The sequence below is a fragment of the Pelophylax lessonae genome (genome assembly GCF_965119305.1).
Source record: "Pelophylax lessonae genome assembly, chromosome: 1".
Classification (NCBI taxonomy): Eukaryota; Metazoa; Chordata; class Amphibia; order Anura; family Ranidae; genus Pelophylax; species Pelophylax lessonae.
The window spans coordinates 520,687,649-520,713,532 of NC_138768.1; the positions used below are offsets into that span (position 1 = coordinate 520,687,649).

General features: G+C 41.8%; 1 protein-coding gene across 4 annotated transcripts in view; it reads left to right on the top strand.

The window, feature by feature from the left end:
• SBNO2 (strawberry notch homolog 2) overlaps positions 1-25,884 on the top strand; it is a 197,775-nt gene that overhangs the window by 97,818 nt on the left and 74,073 nt on the right. For 3 of the 4 annotated variants that reach the window (XM_082264661.1, XM_082264663.1, XM_082264664.1), the window contains 6 exons: positions 3,287-3,451; positions 11,179-11,262; positions 11,347-11,440; positions 19,276-19,436; positions 19,527-19,660; positions 19,981-20,071. In XM_082264661.1, coding sequence (XP_082120787.1) covers positions 3,287-3,451; positions 11,179-11,262; positions 11,347-11,440; positions 19,276-19,436; positions 19,527-19,660; positions 19,981-20,071 — 729 coding nt within the window. The remainder of the gene's footprint in view (positions 1-3,286; positions 3,452-11,178; positions 11,263-11,346; positions 11,441-19,275; positions 19,437-19,526; positions 19,661-19,980; positions 20,072-25,884) is intronic. The other variant, XM_082264662.1, reaches the window with a different exon arrangement.

Sequence of the window (25,884 nt, forward strand, 5' to 3'; positions counted from 1 at the left end):
TTTCCAGTAATGTCAGGATCTTGGGATCTTTCTCCCAATATTATTAGGGAGGGCTCTCTGTGCCAATAATATCACTGGGGAGGATCTTTCTCTTCCCGTAATATCTACATTGGGGAGGTGTCTCCCAATAAAATTATAATCAAACTATTTGCCAGTAGTGTGAGAACTGGGTGCAAACAAAATGTCTGGAAACAACAAGGACACAAGCTTTTCATGCAGGGAGATTAGTCTTTGTTGATTTCTTACTCTTGGTCTTATGTGAATGATTTTTTTAGAGAAGTAAACAGCGGCGAACATTACATGTAACGTTTTTGGAAATAAACTGAGATGGGGGTATGATGCCTGATTATTCCAAGGTTTTCTTTCTTGCATTGGAGGGTGGTTAAAACTTGCCAAATATTGTTTGCTGGTATTTAGGAAACGAATAGTGGTGATTTTGGGAAAGAAATACTAGGATATTTTAAAGAGCAGCAATGTGCAGGAACCTAGAGGAACCTGTCACCTATTTTGTTTCAATGGTTGTACTAAACTGTTACAGCTAATTGGTTGCTGTGGGTTACTGCACATGCCTTCTCTTGGCACTATGGCTTTTTCAAAAGCTTGTAATTTGACAGTAATCCTATGATAGTCTTTGTTTTTGTTCTGAAGTGGGAAAATCATTTGGCGAGTTTGGTCTCCTTTGAAGAGGATTTTGTTGCATACTAGTAAATTTGAATAATAACATCAGTTTGCATCAATCTATGATAACACTTGCTTTTCAGTGTAAGGATGATGAATTGTAAGAGGTTTTTCATTATTGTGCATTGATTGTAAGCATTAGACGAAGTTGTGTGCATTGGTTTGTCCCAGTTTTATTTGATTTTAGGTAGACCATTCTGTAAACAGACTGACACATACATTGATAGTAGAAGTTTAGGGTTTTAATGAATTTTAACTGAACTATGATGAATTATAACTATGAACAATTAATAGGGTTTTTAGTAAACTATACATACCATATAAAAAGGCAATTGGCCAAGTTCTTATGAAGACAAGTGAAGATCTTGCATGTCCACCTCCTGTAGATGTACATTTCTATTAGTAGGTTTTGAATAGTAGCTACAAATGATTGTGGTTTCACAAATGCCTTGTAATATAATTTTATTTGTACTTTTTAACTTTCATCTTTAAAAAGCCATATTAGTAGGTGTTACATGGAAATACAATTTTCATCTTTTGCATCATATTGTATGAACCATACAATACATCACATCTCATTTCTTTTACATTAACTTTTTTATGATCAAATATTTCTTTTTACTAACTCTCTGCATTTTAATGACATCAGATGTTCTGCTTTATATAATTATCCCAATATTAATAGACTTCTTGCATTGTGGTCTCTTGGAGTGATTGTAATATTTAGGTGTGGTCTCCTGGACTTCCATAAATCGGAATCATTCTTCATCTCCCATTTACTGTTCATTTTCGCTTTTTGTTCATTTTCCAGCACCTCTTTCCCATTGAAATACAAGCACTGCTACAGGTTTTCCTTGTTTGTTTCTTCTAATCATTGGTAGTTCAGTAAGTTGGGGTAGAGTTTAAAATTCCCTTTTTTTCTGTTAACTTTCAGATGAAACCATTGTTTTATTTCATGGATACTATGTTCATGGACTAGTTGTTAAAAAGAGTAATAATAAAACTATATCGGGTATTAGGATAAAATGTCAGTCATACATTATAAACAGCTAATAAGGATAATAGGGGAGAAGGCAACGTAAGATTCCTAGCTTTCCACATACCTGACCAGAACGGTGTTCTAAAAGGCAGACAGTGCCTGTGATATTGCATTTTCTAGCTTTAAGTGACTATAGAAACACTGTGAAGCCTGTTGACACTATTGAAGTGAAGTCTGTGTCAGCAATGGTTTGATACAGCTGAATGTTTTCACTCTATGATCTCAGTGGTTTTCCAGCCCTTTCCAGTAAGATCAGTCATGAGCTCTTTTTCCAAGTGTTACTGCTATTTCTCAGAAAATCGTAAATGGTGGCATGCCTCTCTTTGTAGTATAATTCACTGGGCAGCTCTTTACCAACAGGAATGTTTAATTTTACTCCTTTGCCTACTTTACAAATTAGCTGATTTATTATTTTTTTTCTAATTTGGAGAATTTTAATCCACATTGGCTATCATATTTTTTTTCCCTCTGATATTAAAACAAATAAACTAGGCTTGTTTAAGCTTAGACTTTTGCACTAAAGTTGGCTACGCAGAGTTTTTTGATTGTAAGCGAATCAACTGAACAAAGATCTTTTGAGGATACAAGACATTTTATGCCTACTGTACAGTATACTGTACTTTAAAATAAGGTTTTTGTGGAAATTCCAAAACAGATCACCCAGGATTATTCATACAAATCTACAAAATTGTAAATTAAAGTGTGTTTTTGTTAAACAAGGTTTCCATCTGACGGTTTCCTTTTTGTCAACCTTACAAGTAAGGTTGCATTTTTTTTTTTTTTTTTCAAATTCTAAAAATGAAACATTTTAAGTTAAATACTTTTATAAAGTCAAGGTATATGCACTCCTTTTTTTTTTCTGTGTCCCATATTAGGTATAGGTAAAAAAAAAAAATAAAATTGTTTCAGCTGGAAGTTTTAAAAATTAGACAAGACTTCTGGTGTTGTACTACTTAACCTTCAGTAAAAACGTAATGTAATGATATTTGCACGGTTAAATCTCCTGGTTGAAGTGTGACCATAAATGCATAGAATTATAAGCAACTTTAACCGATATTGCACTTATGTAAGTTACGCTGCCCCCACCTGAAGGCCAGAATATTGCAAGTGATGTTGAAATTCCTATATTTTGTGATGTGTAGCAGGGTGGTAGAGTTCTGCATCTGTTCCTAGATGCATTTATGCCATTGCTCATATACAGCTGTGAAAGGCTTCTCTTATTGCATTTTACCTATTTTTGTTTTTGCCTTTCTGGCATATTTTTAACCTCTTAAAAAGAATGTGTGACCGTGTTCAGAATTATTTAAACTTGTTTGGTTTTAATAAACAAAGTGCAGGTAATACATTTGTAGTGCATTATTTGTTTAATCAATTCTTCAAAACTAAAGACAATACAGTGAAAGAGTACAAAATAGGGATGGTTTAATTTTTTTTTTTTTTTCGAGAATTGTTTGAAAATGGTGTGGTACATGGCAGAGATAGTACAAATGCCTATGTCATTATACACACAGCAGCTACCTGTTTCATGGGACAACCTCTTATTTTATTTTTATTTTTTATTTTTTTTAGGACCCAATCAATTTTTTAAATGACTTTTCCAGCCGCTCTGCTCTGTCTTCCCCGGATTCACTATCTGGCATCACAGACACCGATGACTTTTTGCCAGCTGACAGTCTTAATAGTTTACCGACAATATGGGATGTCAACACACCTCCTCAGGACACCAGCACATCAGTGAGCTTTTTTTTAATCTTTTTTTTTTTTTTTTCTTAATAATAATAAAAGGATGTCTTTTTAACTTTATTTCAAGCATACATACGGTTGATTGTTGCTTTCTTCATTTGAAATGCTAAAGTTAAATTTTGGAATATAAGATTTTTCTGATTTTATTTGAATTTAATATTGTCTATTTGGAGTACATATTTTCTTAAAAATATTTGTGAACAAAGGTAAGTTAAACCCAAGTGTTAGGCAGCAAACTGTTTTTGGGAATTATAATTAGTTTTTCTATTACAAAAAATAAACATTAGATACCTGTTTTTTTTTTCTATTTATTTGGCAGCCTCCCTTATGTCCTCGTTGCTCATAGTAGGGAGCGTTGTCTCTAGCAAGCGAGCGGGCAAATTATTATGTCACTCATAGTGGTGAAGTACATTTCCTATCTGTATGTGCTGCACTGCTACAGGCTGCAGCTGCAAAAGGCTGGTGTCCTAATGCTCTAAGAAGGGAGCCCCACTATGCAAACTGACCACACTGGCATGGATCTGCTTCCAAGCTTCATGTGGTCAGATTGCAAAAGCAGATCTGGCAACTGGCAGGATCCTCCGGTATTGACAGCAACAAAGACATGGAAAGGGAAGATGGTCTATTTACTAACATCCACAAGAAAAAGAGACATTTTAAAAACAGAAATTTTGGCCTAACATGCACTTTAACTGCCTGTCTAAAGGTACCTACCTATAAACATAAGACAGAAGTTCAAGGATTCAGCTATGGTATGGTTGTTTTGTAGAATGACTGTGACGAAAGCATTTGATTGTTCAGGCCAATTTTAATCATGCTTTTTACAGATACTCTCATTGTCCGCATTAGGTTGGGGAAAAGAACCAATTTGTTGGAAAAATCCATCCTAGACAAGTCATTTTTCAAGAGCCTGATCAACCTTTGGGTGTCTATGGGTGCGATCTTGTATTAATACTGTGACGTGCCTTTTAGTACAATACTTTGTTGAATGTATCATTGTACAAGGAAATGTAAGAACTTTGTTAGAAAAGGAGATGAGAGCCAAAATCAAGAAAAATCCTTCTCTGAAAAGCTCTATAAATCACATTATTGCCTTCTGAATGCAGGATGATAAAGCAGATGTTCAAAATGTAAAATCATATATTGATTTCCACATTGTATTTTAAATATTTCTAGCTAACTCCCAATAACCTGAAGGCTCCATGCGCACTAGAAGCTTAAAAAAAAAAGCTGGATAAAAAACACTAATATTTAGCGTTTGCCAGCATTTAGCAGTATGTAAGCAATGTTTAGGAGCATCGTTAATAACCAGTGAATAGCCAGTTATTAAGGAGGACTCATGAATGTAAACAAAAGAATAAGGTAATAAAAAATTGAATTGAAAAAAAAAACACGCGTAGCCCCTCCCCCCAATCCTTACCAGACCCCGACTTTGAGTCTGCAGCCTGGTAGGCCAGAAAAGGGGGGGATGAGCCAGCCCCCCACCCCCACCTTTCTGAAACATAGCAGGCCAAATGCCCTCCAAAGCACCTGGCCCCATATTGATGAGGACAGGGGCTTCCAGCGTAAAACCTTGGCCGGAGGGTGACTTATTGGAATCTGGCCCCCAGATCTCGGCCCCTCCCCCAATGTGAATGAGTAGTAATTGATAGTAAAAACACTAACTGTATAGAAAAAAATTGTTCTTCAGTGTAAATCCAACATCAATCATGATGAATGCCGGCCACCGACCCGAACAAAAAAAAAAAGATGTCCGCACCCGATGAAGGATCTTGCCGAATGACTGCTCCACCACTAAATAAATGAAGGGGTGGGGCTACCTAATGCCATCACGGGTGACCCTGCCACCTTGCGATGCCATCAACTGCTGCATGCTGGGTCGATGACATCACAAGGGGCACAGTTATCCAGTGACATCATTGGGCAGCCCCGGCCCTTAGTTTATTTAGCAGTGGAGCTGTCATTCAGCGGGAACCTTCATCAGGCGTGACCCTCTTTTTTTTCTTTTTTTTTTCCAGGTTGGTGGCCGGCATTCATCGTGATTGACGTTTGACAATTTTTGTTTTTTTTTTCTTAAGAAAAGACTTGTTAAAAAACTGTTGTGTTTTTACTCACTTTTACGGTCAATGAGTAGGGATACTATGGACTCCATACACATTTAGATAAGGGGGGGACAACCACCGGCCAGGGATGTGGGCCTTGTCTTCATCAACACGGGGGGGGGGGGGGGGGGGCAGCTCTAAATTTGGTATGGGGTTCCCCTGAGAATCCATACCAGACCCGAATAGCCTAGCATGAATTTGAGGGCGGCACGCTGTTTGTTTGTCTTTTTCCTCTTAATTTCATTATTGCCGGCAATTCTTTTGTGTACATTCATGACTAATCTGTAAAGGACGCAGTGGCTAGTCACTGGTTGTTAGCCTCCCACTTAGGAAAAAAAAAGTGCTGGGCACCGCCGCTTAGCAGTGGTTAAGAGTTTATTTGCTGTCAGCATGTTTTCTGCCAAAACGCAGCTGCTCCAGATCGCGCTGGCAATTTATTTATTTTTTTTTTGGGGCAGGGGGTTTGACACTAAATTCTTCTGCAACAAAACAGTGCTAAAAGTCTATATGTGCATGAACATGCAGTGGAGTTTAGAGCATAGGTCTGCAACCCGCGGCTCCGGAGCCGCATGCGGCTCTTTTGAACCTTTGCCGCGGCTCCGGGGCGGATGATAGCGAGGGGAGGAGGCGCACTGTGCGCCCCGACACTCCCCACTGTGGCGCTGTCCTGGCATGGGGGGTGATGCGTGCGTTAGTCACGCACCGTCCCGACGTCACCTTCCCGCCCGCTGTCGGAGAGGAGGGCAGCGGCGCGCATGCAGGATGAAGAAGACGTCAGCAGCAGCACGCTAGGCACCAGTGTGAGGCAAGTGAAGTGATGCCTCAGGGGGGGGTGGCCACACACTGCTTTGAAGGGGGCATGCACGCACGCTGGTCTCTGCATTGAAGGAGGGCATGTACTGTATGCTGGTCACTGCATTGAAAGGGGCATGTATGCTGGTCACTACATTGTAAGGGGGCATGTATGCTGGTCACTACATTGTAAGGGGGGCATGTATGCTGGTCACTACATTGAAAGGGGCATGTATGCTGGTCACTACATTGAAAGGGGCATGTATGCTGGTCACTGCATTGAAAGGGGCATGTACGCTGGTCTCTGCATTGGGGTATGATCATTGGGCATAGCAAATTTTGCTATGGGGCCCTGTGATTTCTAATTACGTCCCTGTTTTCGACCCCCCGGTAGGTTTTTGTAGGTTTTGCGGCTCCCAGTTTTTTTTTTCCTTCGGAAACGGGTCCAAGTGGCTCTTTATGTCTTAAAGGTTGCAGACCCCTGGTTTAGAGGCAGCAATAAAAATGGCTGACGCCCCTAACAGTAGTGTCAAAACTACCCAGTGTGCATGAGATCCTCACACATTTGCTTCCTTGAATTCTGTGACACATATTCACTATGTTCTGTGAGTAGCCACTACTGTGTCACACATTTCATAGAGCCTGCCTTCTGAACTACAGAAGTGCTGAGAGGAGGGGTTTCAGGAAACTTAACCAGTACAGGAATCACAGCTTGTAGGCAGCAAGGTACCATGGAATGTTTAGCTCTTAGAAATTGAACGTAAGGCCCCTTTCACACAGGGAGTCCGTCAGGCAGACTCAGTTTTTCTGAGCGGGGGATCGATCCGCCGATCCCCCGCTGAGCAGGCAGATGGCAGCTGTGTCTCCGCGCTGTGTGCAGAGACACAGCTGTCAGGTCCCGCTGTTCTCTATGGGGGAATCGGATGGGAACAGACCGTCTGTCCGTTCTCATTCCATCCCATCTGATCCGATCCGCTGGACGGATGGAAAATAGGGTTTCCATCCGTCCAGATTTGATGGATCGGATGGGATGTCAGCGGACATGTCTAAGCTGACATCCGATGCCCCATAGAGATGCATGGGGCGTTCGTTCAGATCTGCCAAATAAACTGACAAAGGGTCCTAAACAGCAGAAAAACATGCAGGAAATACAGGAAGCCATGGAAAGAGATGTCAGGCAACGCTCACAAAATGAAAGGTGATTTTTCAAGTAAGCATATATTGGATTGCCAATTATAACTATTGTTTGTATTACAATGCTGATGTTAAAAAAAGAAAGTGTATGCTGTGACCATAGATTTCTACTGTAATGTAGGTGTATTGGCTTTTGGGATTTGTACAGAATATGACAATCCTGCCTAAAATAACTAAAAGGATTTTAAGGGAAAATAGTCCTATTATGATTTGACATTCGAAATAAATTGAATTGCAAAATTCACCTCCGTTGGCTTTGATTTTAAAGCGAAAGGTATGAGGCAAGGTTACATTTTAGATTAGGGTATTTGGGTGGAGCTTACGAAAGATTATTAAAAAGAAAAAAAAAAACTGTTAGATGAGGGGTAAGGAGGCAAAAATGTGCTTTGTGCGGTAAACCTGTAAAGACAAAAATATAGTTGTTTCCCATAGTCAGTGTGCTTGCAGGCTCCAGAGTTGTCATTGGGACACTGGCTTTGTTTTTTGTGGGTTTTTCACCTGGAATAGGAATGCAGGACCAAAGGCATTTCAGATATCACTTAGACTTGTGAAGTCTATGTGACAACCTTTGCTCCCTCCATAGATACAGTGGAGAAGTTAGTGTAGCCACAAGAGGACAGAAAGTGTGTTGTTCACAGGATTTCCAGGTGAAACGAAAGGGAATAAAGCTTATAAAGGGAAAACCAATGTAGCGATAGCATCTAAGGACTGGTAAGCTACATATTTGTTTTGGGGTTTTTGATGTGCTTTAAAGCAGTGGTCCTCAACCCTGGCCTACAGGGCCCACTAACAGGCCAGATTTTCAAGATAACTGAAATGCATCCCAGGTGATATCATTTGCTGCTCAGTGATTGCAGTACTCTAGTCTGCATCTCCTCAAGCTAATACCTAAAATCTGGCCTGTTAGTGGGCCCTGTAGGCCAGGGTTGAGGACCACTGCTTTAAAGTGTTTACTACGAGTGTGAAAACTAGTTTGCATCTTACTATATTATAATGTGTGGTGTTGCAATCTGTGTGTCAAAAATTCTCTAGTTTTTCTGCTTTGGAGTGATGCAGCTAAGTATTATTTGTCAATGCGCTGTATACGGTGCATGTTAAATGGTGCTACGTGATAGATTTATTTGTATTTGCTGGTTAGTGTTGCTTTTTTGACATGTAGCATTTCAGTGATGTTACAGTGCCTAGAAAAAGTATTCATACCCCTTAAAATTTTCCACATTTTGTGTCATATTACAACCAAAAATGTAAATGTATTTTATTGAAATTTTATGTGATAGACCAACACAAAGTGGCACATAATTGTGAAGTGTAAGGAAAATGATAAATGGTTTTCAAAATGTTTTACAAATATCTGAAAAGTATGGTGTGCATTTGTATTCAGCCCCCTTTACCCTGATACCCCTAACTAAAATCTAGTGGAACCAATTGCCTTCGGAAGTCATCTAATTAGTAAATAGAGTCCAAATCATTAGGAACATCTGGAATATGCAGTTCAGTTTTGGGCACCAGTTCTCAAAAAGGATATTGAGAAAGTGCAGAGAAGGGCAAGCAAACTGATAAGAGGCATGGAGGAGCTCAGCTATGAGGAAAGATTATAGGAACTGAATTTATTCTATCTTGAGAAGAGGAGATTAGGTGGGATATGATTAACATGATAAATGCATAAGGAATCCATATAGTGAACTTAGTGTTGTTATTCACTTTAAGGTCATCACAGAGGACAAGGGGGGCACTCTTTACATCTAGAGGAAAAGAGATTTTGTTTCCGAATATAGAAAGGTTTCTTCACATTAAGAGCTGTGAAAATATGGAATAGAGTCTCCTCCAGAGGTGGTTCTGGTCAGCTCACTAGATTGCTTTAAAAAAGGCCTGGATTCTTTCCTAGGTGTAAATAATATAAATGGGTACTAATATTTATAGGTAAAGTTGATCCAGGGAATATCCAATTGCCTCTGGGGGGATCAGGAAGGAATTTATTTCCCCTGCTGTAGCAAATTGTATCATGCTTTGTTGGGGTTTTTCCTCTTGATCAACTGCGGGTATAAGATTGTGTATATATGGGATTGTATGGTTGTGTTTTCTTTACCGTTTTTTATTGGTTGAGCCTGATGGACTTTTTCTTTTGTCAACCCGACTAACCTGAGTGTAATTTTAATCTCTGTATAAATGCAGCTGTTCTGTGAAGCCCTCAAAGGTTTGTTAGAGAATCTTCGTGAACAAATGGCATCATGAAGGCCAAGGAACACACCAGACTGGTCAGGGATACAATTGTGGAAAAGTTTAACGCAGAGTTAGGTTATAAAAAAAATATCCCAAGCTTTGAAAATCTCAGAGAGAGTTGTTCAATCCATCATCTGAAAATGGAAAGAGTATGGCACAACTGCAAACCTACCTAGACATGGCCGTCCACCTAAACTGACAGGCTGGGTACGGAGAGCATTAATCAGAGAAGCAGCCATTAGGCCCATGGTATTTCTGGAGGAGCTGCAGTGACCCACAGCTCAGGTGGGAGAATCTGCCCACAGGACAACTATTAGTTGTGCACTTCACATACCTGGCCTTTATGGAAGAGTGGCATGAAGAAAGCCATTGTTGACAGAAAAGGAGTTTAGAATTTGACGCCTATCCTTGTGGTATGGTTGATAGATCTGGTAATGTCGCCATCAATTTAAGTATGTGTTTATATTAGGTATGTAGGTTGTTGTGAGGCGATACTACCCTTAATCGAATGTATAAAAATATTGTTATACAAAGTAACTATGTGCTTAATATAAAAGTGCAAACGTGCTTCCAAAGTGCAAAATAAATTGTGCAAAAAATATCAATGTGCAAATGGCATATAACTGTGCATTCCAAGATAATAATTCAATAAATTATATTAATTATAGTTGCTGTGATGTATTTTCTAGACAATTTAAGTGACTTCACATAAAAACATAAAGTTCATTAGTCTCTTAAAAGAAGGGTGTTATTCCTGCGTGTCCCCATACCAATAAAGCGCTGGTGTATATGTGCTCTGTGCTCCTCCACCTTGGTAAGTAATGGCCACTTACCAGAACAAATCAGGCCTCCAGGACCTAAACAGCTGTGGTATGCCTTCTCTGTTATGGAGATATTTCACTCTGGATCTGATGAGTGAGCTTGCTTTAGCAATCCAGAAGTGGTTGGCCCAAACTTTGGTTGTTTCTCAGAATTCCCAAAAACGATTGAATTGAAAGTGATCATTGCGCAAAAATATATTTTATTAAAACGTTTTTTTCCAATAAAAAGTAAAAGAACACTCACATTCTCAAGTGCTTCCAGTAGCACTAACTTTAAAATCCTGTGTGCTTGCAGCTCGGAAATGCCGCTTCCCGTAGCATGCGTTCCACCCCGCCCGGAAATTACGTAAACCGGAAGTGATGCTGCTGTGCTTAACCTCAATGCATTTCACTGGAAGTGGCGTCTTCAGGCACTTCCTGGTCTATTACATACAATCCCAATAAAATACATTTACGTTTTTGGTTGTAATATAACAAAATATGGAAAATTTCAAGGGGTGTGAATACTTTTTTTAAGGCACGGTACATCTAAAAAAGTATTTTGTGTTTTACCAACCACATCATTGTCTGCTTTTCATTCCATCTTTAGCTGTTTCCCACCCCTCGTTCATTTACTGGATTCAACCGATTTGAGGATTTTCAAGCCATAATCAGTACTCCTGTTCAGCAGCGGGTAAGATAACAATCAATGTATAGTATTTTTTAGGCCTTGCCCTTCTCCCTTTATTACATTGTTAGTCTTTTGCATCTTGTTAAGCAGGCTCCAAATCCAGTGGAGGAGGAGGAAGAAGATGAAGACACTGAGGAGCTGGGGCATACTGAGACCTATGCAGATTACGTGCCTTCTAAGTGTAAGCATAGCCTTTCATTAGTTTGGTTCTCTAGCCTAAGTTTATTTGCTTGGTTTCCCTGCACATAGCCTTAGTTTATGTTGTAAAGAGCCATAAGAGATTTTTTTTTCATTATGGGCAATAACATTTGCTGACTTTATATTTATGCCACTCTCAAAAGTAAGAGAAAAGACAGACATAAAATGACTGGACAGCTTTCTAGAAATGTTTCTACTTTTTTAATTACCTCAATCTCCACTCCCTTTTGCTCAATGTATAAGGGCTCTTTCACACGGGCGGTCCGATCAGATCCACCTGTCAGTTTTTTAGGCGGATCTGATCGGATCCTCCATGCAGCTCTATGGGGCAGCGGATGTCAGCGTAGACACCTCCGCTGACACCCGCTGCCATCCGCATCCGATCCTGTCCGTGAAATCTGGACGGATGGAAACCCTATTTTTTCATCCCTTTAGTAATCGGATCGGATCTGATGAGAGTGGACAAGCGGTCCACTCTCATCCGATCCCCCATAGAGGGCAACGGGGGCTGAGACACCTCCCTCTCCGCTCTGCAAGCGGAGACGGAGCTGTCATCCGCCGGCTCAGCGGGGATCGCGGATCGATCCTTGCTGAGTCAACATGGATCCGCCTACGGAGGCGGACCGTGTGAAAGAGCCCTAAGTCTTATTTTACTAGTTTCATAAATAGTCTAATTATATTAACATATGACATTTTATAATGGATTAGAGACACTAGAGAAGTTGTCGAGTAAAATTGTTTGGATTTTCTAGTATAAATGGCATTTGCAGCTATGGTTATTAGAATTGATCAGTAAAGTGATTGTTTCCAAGTATAGTCTTGCTACATCTGAGAGGGTGAGGAGGCCCTAGGATAGTTTATTCTCTCATTCATTATAGCTTGGTGCAGCAGGCAGTCTCCTCATTGGTTATGCAATGGAATTACATTGTTTTCCACTGAGCTAATGTCATTATCAATTAATTTACTTGCAGAGAAAAAAGTGAAAACATCTTTTTTTCCTGCTGCACAGCTGGTATTATTGCAATTCCCATGTACCACCTACAACCCTAGATGTGACATGTTAGGACACATCTAGTCTGGTAATGCGTCATAAGAGCTCTTCTGTAATAGGTTGAGGGAAAGTTGAAACACTGGGCAGTGGTAATAGTTTTTTTTTTTACACACAACCTTATCTTTGGTAGTGTATTGCTCCCCGCAGGAGCTGCTTTGTAATGCGGGTTCTCTGTTTTGCACCTCGACTCCAAGAACATCCATAGCCTTTCTGACACACCTGGTTAAATGAAACTAAAGGCAAGCACTTATGAGAACACGAGTGTAGATATCTTTAATTCGGCTGTGAATTAGCACCAGGAAATAGACACATGACCATTTAGTGGTAAATTAACTCAACGTTTTGGTACGGGTTAGAATACATGGTGGTTTGAGCATAAATGAACATATGGAAAGTAGGTTTAGACACAGTCTGCTAGACAGTATAATAAATATCCCAATATAACTTAAAATAGAGTTCTGTACAACTAGACTGGGATTAACCCATGAACCAGCAAACTCCACAATAAACAGTGCATAGAAGAATAACTGCAAAGTGAATAATAAAGCTATAGTCTAGAATGCACTCTGGGAGGATGGCTAGGATATGGTGCCATGTCTACTAAGAGTTACCTCTTGGCATCAGCATTAGGTGAAGGTCTCGGTATTACAGCAGCAAAGGTGTGTAGTCTTTAGTCCTAACTCTTAAACCGGCTTGGGTTGGGACCAGTTGTACCATTGGTGCACATGAGAATAGTCCCAGTCAAGCCTACAGACAGCAATAACTCCGCGCTCTGGATCCTGCTTAGGCCGCCATAATGCAGAAGTAGTGGTGCACGCTGGACAGAGATGTGCACTCTCATGGCAAGAGAAAGCTATATTCTGTACAACCTGAGAAAATGCAGCTCTTTCCCCTCCTCCTCACAATCTCAGTCTGGGAAATGCAGTCCTAAAGCTTTTGATTACAGTAGATTATCTCTCCTCTGAACTACATTTTCCACTGTGCAATGCTGCCTGACTCAGTCTATTGAACTCTTTCTGCTCAGCAGCTCCCGCCTCTTGTTAATATAGCTGTTACATAGCCCCTGTGTGTTCCTCTCTTGGCTACGCATGGAGAGTGTTCCTCTCACTCTCCATTCGTAGCCAAGCACCTGGCAACAGTAGGACTTTAGTCTCTCTTGTACCAATGCACTCCGTCTTGTAGCATGATGGTCTTTTTGGTAAAAAGCTGCTTTTATGATATATGCAGCTCTTCCATGTAACTGAGTAGCATACATGTTCTCATTAAGGAAAACCTCTATTCTATTTTAAGACAGTGCGAGGAAGAGAGAGAGAGAGATTTTTCTAATGCGGTCTGTGTCCCCTTTAAGATATTCACCACTATTTGTACTGGTGACCTTTGTCACTGAGACAAAGTGAGTGGAAATTCAAAACTTTAGAGTTGTCCCCAGAATATCAGGGTAAATCTTACTAAGGGGACACCTGTGCTGGGCACAACTTGCCTGACAACTATATTTCATTTGTTGGGTAACTCCTGCTAAAAGTGTTTATACTAACATCTCCCAGTATTAGCTAGATCAGAAAGTTGTAGAAAGTTTTATATAAAAAGTAAAGAATGTGGCATAGCTTAATAAATTAATACCCATGAGAGAGCTTTTTTTTTTTTTAACACCCACCTGTATATGATGCAATATTCGTAATAATGATAGCAGAAAAACCTAAGAGAGTGCAAATGTTGGTGTTATCTATCTATCATTATCAATGTAGATGTAACCCCACTGGTAGCCCGTGTAGGTGGGAGATCAGTTCACTACTGTTCAAGTAACCCCTTTCAGCCTCTAGTGGAGAACTTTGAGTTTCCATAGAACCCTTGTTTAGAGAGGCTGATCTAAGAAGAATTGCCCTTACTTTTTCATTTCCTTGAACTTCCAGTTCTGTCTCTAGGACCACTGAAGGGAACTTTCCTCAATGGCATACTGATAGGGGTTTTATTCTTCCATACTTTATACTTCCATAGAAAACAGAAAAAAAAAATGTTTTAGCTTAACCTACAATATAACTGCTTGAGATTATGTACCTGTATCCAGAGCAGGTTTTACCTTTCAGCTATGGGCTGTTAAATTGGTTGATAAAAATAGCTTAACCAACAGAAAAAACTATAATCAATAAAAGTAGAAAACTCACCCACAGTTGATCCAGAGTAAGGCAAAAATCTTATGGCCCAATTTTCTCCAGGAGGATAAAAAATTCCTTCCTGATCCCCCAGAAGGCAATTGGATATTCCCTGGTTCAATTATCTATTTAAAAAAAACACGACTGAGCTGGCTAGAAATAGTTCTTGTGGGAGTCTATTCCACATTTTCACAGCTCCTACTGTGAAGAAGCCTTTCCGTATGTGAAGATTACATTTATTTTCTTCCAGATGTAGAGTGCTCCATTGTCCTTTGTAATGTTAATGTGAATAACTCTACATCACGTTCACTATATGGACCACTTATGTATTTGTATGTGGTGATCATATTCCAGTCCTCCAGGTCATTTTTTTTTTAAATGCTCCGTCATAATTGTCTCCAATTTAAATCTAACGTTTAGATAATGACCTTAATGTTGTCCTATTTAGTTAATCTTTAAATCGTTTACCTAACCTGATCTCCGAAGCAGGCAGGGTCTGCTGTGGGCATCTGAAGCCCTCTTCTATTCCTTTCAGGGATTTGGTGCAGGTGGCTACCCAGCATGCACCTCCCAATCTTGCACCTGCGCAGTAATGCCACTGCGCAGCGCTCGTTCTTCCTGGCATGTTGCTATAGCAATGGCAAGGTCAGTGGAAGTTCCCGGCGGGTTGCAAGATTTCGTCACTAGGCGATTCGCATTGACTCCTCGAATAGGTGACATCGATATCCCAGGAGTCCATGCAAATCGCTTAATGACTAAATTGCTTGGACAACTGCAGCCAGAAATGCTGCAGAAAATAAAGGCACAAAAGGTAATTTAAAAAAAAATAAATAAAAAGATATTACCATTTGTAAATGCAAAACGATTGGACAAAATGGGTGGAACTCAGCTTTAATCTTTTCTTCAGAAGACAGAATACATTTAGTTCAGCTAATCTTTTCTCATGGCTGAGCTCCTCCTATGCCTCTTATTACACTGCTCAAAAAAATTAAAGGAACACTTTTTTTTTTTTTTTTTTACCCCGATCTCCCGCGTGACATGCGGGGATACTCACCACTATACTAACGAGGAGGAACACTTTTTAATTAGAGTATAGCATCAAGTCCATAAAACACCTGGGATATTGTTTTGGTCAGTTAAGTAGCAGAAATGGTTGATAATCAGTTTCAGCTGCTTTGGTGTCTATGAAATTAACAGGTGCACTAGATGGGCAACAATGAGAAGACCTCCAAAACAGGAATGGTTTTGCAGGTGATGGCCACTGACATTTTTTTCCATACTCCTTTTTTTCTGACTGTTTTTCACTAGTTTTGCATTTGGTTAGGGTCAGTGTCACTACTGATAACTTTAGGCATTACCTGGACCCTATAGAAGTTGCATAGGCAGTCCAACTTCTCCAGGATGGCACATCATTACGTTCCATTGCCAGAAGGTTTTCTATGTCTCCCAGCACAGTCTCAAGAGCATGGCGAATATTCCAAAAGACCAGCAGTTACTCTAGGAGAGCTGGACAGGGCCATAGAAGGTTCTTAACCAATCAGCAGGACCGGTATCTACTTCTTTGATCAAGGAGGAACAGAGCCCTACAAAATTACATCCACCAGGCTACTGGTGTGAATGTCTCTGACCAAACAATCAGAAACCAACTTCATGAGGGTGGCCTGAGGGCCCGACGTCCTCTAGTGGGCCCTGTGTTGACTGCGGAGCTTGATTGGCATTTGCCATTGAACACTGGAATTAGCAGGTCAACCACTGGTGCCCTGTGCTTTTCAAAGATGAGAGCAGGTTCACCTTGAGCATATGTGACAGACCTGAAAGGGTCGGAAGAAGTTGTGGAGAACATTATGTTAGGCCTAACATCATTCAGCATGACCTGTTTGGTGGTGGGTCATTGATGGTCTAGGGAGGCATATAAATGGAGAGACAAAAGACCTCTGCAGGCTAGACAATGGCACCTTGTCTGCCATTAGGTTGCTGCATCATTTTTTCACTTTGATTTTCAGGGTGTCTTTGAATTCAGCCCTCTGTAGGTTGATCATTTCTATGTGGTATTCTTTCAGTTCCAACACATTACCCAGTCCATATCAGTATGAATATCTAGCAAGATATTTTTCCCAGTTGAGATGTGTTTTCAAAGTGTTCCTTTATTTTTTTGAGCTGTGTAGTTTGGTTGCCCTTCTCTGCACTTCCTCCATTTCCCCAATATCCTTTCTGTGAACTGGTACCCAAACCTAAACTGCATACTCCAGATGAGTTCTTACTAATGATTTGTCAATGGGCAAAATGATATATCTCTCTGGAGTCTTTTAATACAAGAACGTATTTTGTTTGCTTTCAGATACTGTAGCTGGCCATTGCAAGTTACTATTAAGTCTGTGATCTACCAGAACATCTAGATCTTTCACTACCATTGACCATTGACAACCTTCAGTGTGCAGCAGCCCCCCTAATACTTACCTGAGCCCCCTCTCTATCCAGCGCTGTCCATGAGTGCCTCAGCCGTCTGGGACTCTGTCTTGATTGGCTGAGACAATGGCACGGCTGCTGTCAATCAAACCCAGTTAGCCAATCAGAAGAGGGGGTGGGGACTAACGGCAGCTCTGTGTCTGGTTGGATACACGCGTTGCAGCTCGGCTCCAGTGCCCCCATAGCAAGCTTCTTGCTGTGGGGGCACTCAAAAGGAGGGGGGGGGCAGGAGCACCAGCCAGGGACCTAAGATGAGGAGGATTCAGGCTGTCCTGTGCAAAACAACTGCAAAGAGGAGGTAAGTATAACATGTTTGTTATAACTTATTAATAGAAAGAAAAAAAAACACAAGACTTTACAAACACTTGACCTCTAAGGACACATGGGTGCTTTATTCACCTTTATTTTGTCCAAATGTTTCTGGACCATAACCGTTTTAACCATTGGGGTTCTTTTGGGGCTATGTCAGTACTATCCCTATTATGGACTTGAGCGTGGACCCTGGACTTTGCCTTCTCTTTCTCCCCAGTCACCAACTCTAAATGATCTTGTAAAGGCATGGTCAGACATGACCTCTTCACCATTTTAATATGTTTGAAGAATTTTTGGTGGCCTATCCTACTCTTAACCCCGTTTACCACTTGCTCAGTCAGCAGAAGACTACTTTTAAGGTTGTCTGTTGATTTAGCATTTTCGTCACTATTTAACCACCTCCTTCCCAAGCCTATTCTGACACTTTGCTCCTACATGTAAAAATCTACTTTTTTGCTAGAAAATTACTTAGAACCCCCAAACATGATATATATATATTTTTTTGCAGAGACCCTATAGAATAAAATGGTGTGTGTTCAAATATTTTATGTCACACGGTATTTGTACAGCGTTTTTTAAAAAAATGCAATTTGTTTGGGAAAAAATAACCACATTCATCACTAAACAAAAAAAAAAAAAAAACTAAAGTTAGCCCAATTTTTTTTTTTTTGTATAATGTGAAAGATGATGTTACGCTGAGTAAATAGATATCTAACATGTCATGCTTTAAAATTGCGTCTGCCCGTGGAAAAGCGGCAATCTACGGTGCTTAAAATTCTCCATAGGCGACGCTTTAAACCCCTTTTACAGGTTACCAGTTTAGAGTGGCACAGGAGGTCTGGTGCTAGAATTCTTGCTCTTGCTCTGACATTCGCGACAATACCTCACTTGTGTGGTGCGATCATCGTTTACATATGCGTGCGGGAGTAACATATGCAATCACATTTGTGCGTAAGAACAGTGGGACGGGGCGCTTTACATTTTTTTATTTTATTTATTTTATACAAAAAAAAATGTCTTTTTTTTTTATACTTTTATTTTTTTTATTTTTTGTACAAACTTTATTGCTATCACAAGGGATGAACAACATCCCTTGTGATTGCATGGACCATGACCGGTCCTCCTTATGGAGAGATTTGGGGTCTATTAGACCCCAAATCTCTCCTCTGGTCCCCCATGCAACCGATCGGACTGAGATTGATCCAATCGGCTGCTTCTCTGGCCGCTGGTGGCCAGGTAAACAAAAGGATGGAACCGGAAGTGATGAATACTCATCGCTCCCGGTTTCCAGGGTTACATAGAGAGGGGAACAATGTCAGGTCCTCCGTCTCTGTCCCAGGCAGCCATTGCCGCCGGCCCCATCGCTCCCGGCCTCCGGCCACTCAGATCACTTCTGCATTGTAGGGAATTTCTGGCTGAAACTAATGGTATCGGGATGATGTCTGTAGGTGCAAAATCCATTTCTTGGAACACAGTGGTTCTACAGTACAGAGGTTCTATCCCTCTGTTTGTTATGAACTTACTTGGTACAAAACTGAGGCTAGGTGGGAAGGCTTAATTGGGAAATGTCCCTGCAGCTTTCATTTTAACCAAGGTCCAGATTTCATTTCACGTTCTGTTGCATCTCCAAGACAGGAACGGAAGCAAAATCTCTACAGTGGGACACAAAAAAAACAAATAACATGAAAGTGGCTTTTACTCTTCCCCACTCTTTTCAAAGCAAAAATAAGTTTGGTTTTTAAATACTCCTTTAAAAAAAATTTGATAGTTTATAACCCATTTGTGTTTTCATGTTGCCTTGAGATATTTGACATGCTTATTTTTCCTATTTTCTTTTAGCTAAAATTGGCATACAGCACCCTGATCGAGTAGTGGAGACTAGCACTTTGTCCAGTGTCCCCCCTCCAGATGTCAACTATACATTGTCTCTCCCCAGCTCTATTATTGACAGGGGGTTGCTTTCTGCTTTGCAGCTTGAAGCTATTGTATATGCTTGCCAGGTAAGTTATGAAACGTAGACAGATAACTGGATTTGCCTTTTTTACTATATTGTTCTTCATATCTTTTGTATGATCTGCTCTTTTCCTCAGCAACATGAAGTAATCCTACCTAGCGGACAGAGAGCTGGATTTCTGATTGGAGATGGTGCTGGGGTCGGAAAGGGGCGTACTGTTGCTGGCATTATCCTAGATAACTACCTGAGGGGAAGAAAAAAAGCTCTGTGGTAGGATCTGCACTCTTTTTTTTTACATTTCATTTATGTCTTGTTTAGTTGCAGATGTTGAAGTTCTTATTGGTTAACTACCATCTCAAATTACCTGGTGGTTGGTTTCTTGTTAGAGGTCCAATGTTGTCCCTATCCTATAGTGCAGCTCTGAAGAGACTAGAGCCCGCTGGCAGCATAGATATGTGAGATATGCATTTTGAATTGGATTGTTTAGTACTTATTTCCATATAGGTATATGTACTGCTTCATTTCACCTCTCTTGATATTCCATGCTTGAGAGTCTTCACATATTTTACAAATATATTTTTATTCCACAGGTTTAGTGTATCCAATGACCTGCGCTGTGATGCAGAGCGAGATCTGCGTGACATTGAAGCCAGTTGTATTCCAGTACATGCCCTCAGCAAGGTGAGCTAGCCAGTTATCATTCAAAAACATATCAAAATGTTTTAGAATGATAACATTGCATGTCAATCAAGCTTTCAAGTTCAATATTTCCTTCTTTGAGAGACATTGGCAAGCTGAATCATCTACAAACCTTTATCTAAAAGGATCCGGTGCCCAGATCTCTGCATATGAGTTCTCATGTACACCAGGAGTTGACAAATTTGCTTTAAATCTAGGAGCCAGCTAGAAAAGTTAGGAGCCAGTTTTTCTTTAGAGCAGCATGGGTTGTCAGCGTCTGAGGCAAGGCAAGTAATTTGTGACTCCTAACTCCCCCAACCCTCACAGCAGAGTGGCCAGTCAATAACCCTAATGTAATGCTGTTATAGGCTGGCCAGAAAGAATGACAATAAAAACTTGTCCTGAGAGGAAACATATTATTATGCCGGCTGACCTCTCAGCAATCTTCACAAATCCAGCCCCCCACACGTCACATACCCCCCCCTTCACAAATTCTTCCCCGAAGTGCTGGTATGTGAAGAAGAAAATACAATTTTAGCTTACAATTTCTTACATAGGGATTAAGGTAGACATGCAAGAATCAACACGTATGACACCCTGAAATGCCTTTATTGCAGTTTACCTTTTCTGGGTTTAAAGTGGTTGTGAGGCCACTGTATAATAAACATACCATTCCCTTTGTTAGCTAACGATATGTGTCCTAGTGTTTTTGCTGAAAGAAAAAAAAAAAAGCCGCTTTCTACCTTATATCATAGCGTCGCCCAGCGCTCACGTGACTCCTCGTCTCTCTCCTCTCCAAGGCTGACAGTTATAGTAGGCGGGGCCAAGAACTCCCGCTGATGTCAGCCAGGAAGAGAGAGCTAAACAATCATGTGAGCACTGGGAGGCACTCTGATATAAGGTATAAATTGGCTTTACTCCTGCCTGGTCAGGAGTAAGGACCTAGTTCCTTGCTGGGATATATGGTCCTGGCAAATTTTTTCCTTTTTTATATAGAAATTTTTTCTCCTGGATTTTTCCTGTAAAATCTACAATAAACTGCCAGGCTGGATAATCTAGATCCGGTGAATATAGATAAATCCGCGCTAAGGTTATCAGAGGATTTTAAAAATGGTATGTGCACAGATAAGCTGCAGCCTACCTTGGACTATAGCCAAAGGCTATATAGTAGGTATATAGAAATAAAGGTAATGGCGCTGCTTGATCTATAGGTGCAAAAAATATTAAAATATATAAATGGGTATGTTGTATATCATACACAGATGTGATTGAGGAATAAATATATAAATTATGTGCAATATAAATAAATGTGAGTGTAAAAATCAGTAGTAGAGGTGAAATGTAAAAATAATGATAGTTAAAGTGAAAAATATAAAAATGGCCACCAGAGGGCGTAATATAAAGTGCAAGGTGCTATTGGATGAATGAATATACGTAAATATATAAATACCAAGCAATAAATATATAACAGTCTAAATAAATAAATAATTGATCAACAGAAAATATAATACAGTGTAAGCAACCTTGAATAAATTATGAAAGTGCTGAATAGGAATGTGAACACAAGGTAATAAATAAATAAATAAGTGGATTAATAAATATAAGTTGTGATAGGTGGAACCACAAATAGTGCTAGGTGAATCCAATGTATAAATAGTAAAAATGTGCGGGAAACTCTTAGACAAACAAGAGTTTCCCGCACTTTTTGTTTGTCTAAGAGTTTCCCGCACATTTTTACTATTTATACATTGGATTCACCTAGCACTATTTGTGGTTCCACCTATCACAACTTATATTTATTAATCCACTTATTTGTTTATTTATTACCTTGTGTTCACATTCCTATTCAGCTCTTTCATAATTTATTCAAGGTTGCTTACACTGTATTATATTTTCTGTTGATCAATTATTTATTTATTTAGACTGTTATATATTTATTGCTTGGTATTTATATATTTACGTATATTCATTCATCCAATAGCACCTTGCACTTTATATTACGCCCTCTGATGGCCATTTTTATATTTTTCACTTTAACTATCATTATTTTTACATTTCACCTCTACTACTGATTTTTACACTCACATTTATTTATATTGCACATATATATTTATATATTGCACATTTATATATTTATATATTTATTCCTCAATCACATCTGTGTATGATATACAACATACCCATTTATATATTTTAATATTTTTTGCACCTTATAGATCAAGCAGCGCCATTACCTTTATTTCTATATAATCTAGATCCGGTGGTCTCGCCAGTGAGCGTGAGCAGACCTTGGCCGCGACATAGCCCCACTGGATGGGGATGGGCCTGCAAGCTAAACGCCTCGCGAAGTCGCATACGACCGGGTCTCGGCCCGAGTCGCGGCCCGAGTTGCAGCGTTTCTCTTGGCCGACAACCTTCCCATTTTCGATAGAGAGGGGTTCTGTCTGGAGCGGTGCCCGTCTGGTTCCTGGTATGGTGAGTAGCTGTCCCCCCTCTCCCCCTGGAGGGTTTTGAGGTGGACGTGGGCCCTTCCTTGGGACGGTCAGACCCCTGGGTTCCCCTCCTTCCTGCAGGCACCCCTTCTTGCCGAGTCCCTCACCTGCCCCCCCTTCTCTCCACATATGCTGGGGCTGTTTGGGTGGTCTGGCCACTGTTCCTGAGGTGGGAGCAGGGAGCTTACTAGCAATGGGGGCCGGGGGGGGGGGGGTGTGCCGCCGACGACCAGACGATCAACTATGCGGGGGGGGGGTTGTACCTGGTTGGGGGCTCCTGCCAGGCCCCCCTCATCCTGCCTGGATCTGTCCTTGAGGCCTGGTCTCCCTCCTGGGTCCTTTTATGCCTCGTGGTGCTGCCATTTTGTTGTAGCCTATGTATTCCTATACACGGTGGCCATGTTTGTGTAGTCCGTGGCCATTTTCTTGTGGTTTGCCATTGAAAATAGCAGCGGTCATGACAGTGGAGCCCTGTGTGTGGCGATTTCGGCAATGGGAGCCCCTCCTCATCCCCTGGTGCTGATTCCTGGATGATTTTACTTCCTCATGTGTGGTGCATTATCCTGGTTGCTGCAGGCGCTTGTTTCTGCGGGTGGTGAGTCTGGTGGGGTCCTCTCCCTTTCTGCTGAGGATTGCTTGAAGTTTAGTGCCTGGCGACTCGGTGGTGCTGCAAACATGGTGGGGGTTGTCCCTAGCAATGTGTTACACTCTTTGTGGGGTCCCCCTGGTGATTCATGGAGTCGTTGGAACACATTTCCCCACCTGATCTTGTCTCTGAGGCTGCGGGTCCCTCCGGATCCCAACCATCTATCCATGCACTAAATGCGGTCCTGGAGTCCCTTGTGTCCCGGGTGGAGGTGGCATTCGGGCGACGGGCTAGCAAAAAGCGCCCCTGGCCTTCCCCTGCCTCATCTGTCTCATCAGATCCTGAATCTGATTAGGCCGCCGCGGGCGTGGGTCAACCTGCGTGGTCTGCAACCACGCACCTGGAATCCTCTTATAGTGAGGATGATTCCTCCATGTCTGCAACCGGGCACGAAAAGACGCTGGTGGATGCACTGATTGTATCTGTGGGCGAGACCCTAAAGTTGGAGGACGCAGCTGCTGCTGCTGTAACGGAGGTGCAGGTACCCTTTGCCACTCACAAGCCATCCAGAGTAGCAAAGTTGTTTCCTTTCCCTGCCTATTTTGCCAAAATTGTCGTTAAAGAGTGGGGATGACCAAAGCGTCTCCGTGGGGTTCCTAAGCGCTTTATTAGGCGTTACCCCTCTGAGGAATCCCTTAGGAAGTGGACTGTGCAACCGGGGGTGGTCCCTCTGGTTTCCAGATTAAAAAAGGCAACTACGATTACAGTTGAAGAGTCTCCAGCCTTTAAGGATCCGGCTGAACGGTGATGGCATCCCTGCGTCAAGATTTCCTCCTCTCCAATATATGCCAGTCACCAGCGTTTTCTCTGCTTTGCTGTGGGAGAGGAGCATTATCAGTTTGTGGGGTTACCCTTTTATCTCTGCTCCTCGGATCTTCACAAAAGTGTTAGCCCTGGTGCTAGCTTTGCTATGCCAACAGGGGATCGTGGTACTGGACTACTTGGACAATCTCCTTCTGTGAGCGGAGAGCGGAGCGGAGACTTTGCTCTGGTGGCAAAACCTGGAGATCACAATACGAACCCTGTGGGAGTTCGGCTGCATTCTGAATTTTCAGAAGTCTGCTCTGGCTCTGTCCACGAAGCTGGACTTCTGGGCCTGACTCTGGACTCGGCCTTAGCCAGAGTGCTCCTTCCTCTGGAAAAACTCTAAAAATTGCAGGCTGCAATTCGCCTCCTGCTGTCCGAAAGATGGTCCTCCCTCTGGACTTGCATGCCGGTGCTGGGCCTGATGGTTTCTACCTTCGAGGCGGTTCCGTTTGCACAGTTCCATACAAGGTCCCTGCAAAGGGAGATTCTGACCAAATGGGACAAGACTCCGCAGTCTTTGTACTATCAGATCTTGCTGAGTCGGGGAACGAGGGAGTCCCTGATATGGTGGCTTCGTTCTTTGGCGCTTCGGCTCGGAAAAATCCTTTCTCCCCTTGTATTGGACAGTGGTCACCACGGATGCCAGCCTGTCCGGCTGGTGAGGCATCCTCGGCAAGCATTCTGCTCAGGGGATCTGGACACTGGAAGAGTCCTGACTACCGATCAATGTCTTGGAACTCCGAGCGATCAGACTGTGTCTGGATAATTGGACAGATCATCTTTATGACTGTCCAATGCGCATTTAATCAGACAATGCACAGTTGTGACTTATGTCAATCACCAAGGGGGGTGGAAAATTGGCAGCCGGATTACCTCAGTCAGCAGGTATGGGACCGCGGGACTGGGTCCCTTCATCTGGAGGTGTTTTATCAGCTGTATCTCCGGTGTGGCACCCCCCAGGTGGATCTGTTGGCATCTTGGCTCAACAGAAAGGTGCAGAGGTTTGTGACTCGGTCAAGGGATAATCTGGCGGACGCCACAGACGCGTTGTTATCGGTTGATTTACACCTTTCCCTCCGCCTTTCTTCCTCTCAAGCTTCTGCCCGGTCTCTTAAACACGATTGAGGCAGAAGGGATTCCGGTCATCTTAGTGGCTCTGGACTAGCCTCGTCGGGCTTGGTATGGCCGGTTGCCGACGTTCCTTGAAAGCTTCCTCTCAGGGAGGATCTGCTGTCCCAAGGACCGATCTTCCATCCTGCTTTACAGTCTCTGGCTTTTATGGCTTGGCTGTTGACCGCCAGGTGCTGAAGGATAGGGGTTTATCTGAATCGGTGATTCCTACACTGTTGAAAGCTAGGAAATATACTTTTAGGAAGAAGTACGTAGAAGACATACATTGCGTGGTGTGAGTCGCTCCTTCTCACTGGCTCGGATCTTAACCTTCCTTCAACCCTGGGGTTGAACAGAAGTTGGCCTTGAGTACCATCAAGGGCCAGGTGTCGGCTTTGGTGGCCTTCTTCCAACGACCTTTGGCCACACACTCTCTGGTGCATGCCTTTCTTCAGGGTTTCCGATATTTGGTCCCTCCAGTGCTTACGCTGTTCCTGAAGGTGGCTAACGCTTCTGCGTGCAGGGTGTCAGAACTGACGGCGTTATCATGTCATTCACCCTATCTGGTGATTCACAGGTATAAGGTCGTTCTTCGCCCCTTCCGTCTTTCCTTCCAAAGGTTCTGTCTGATTTTCATTTGAATAAAGACATTGTGTTGCCTGTCCTGTGTCCCAGACCTAAACACCTAAAGTAAATTGTATGCCTTGGATGTGGTCCGGGCAATTAGGGTGTACCTGGCAGCTACGGTGACTTTCAGGAAG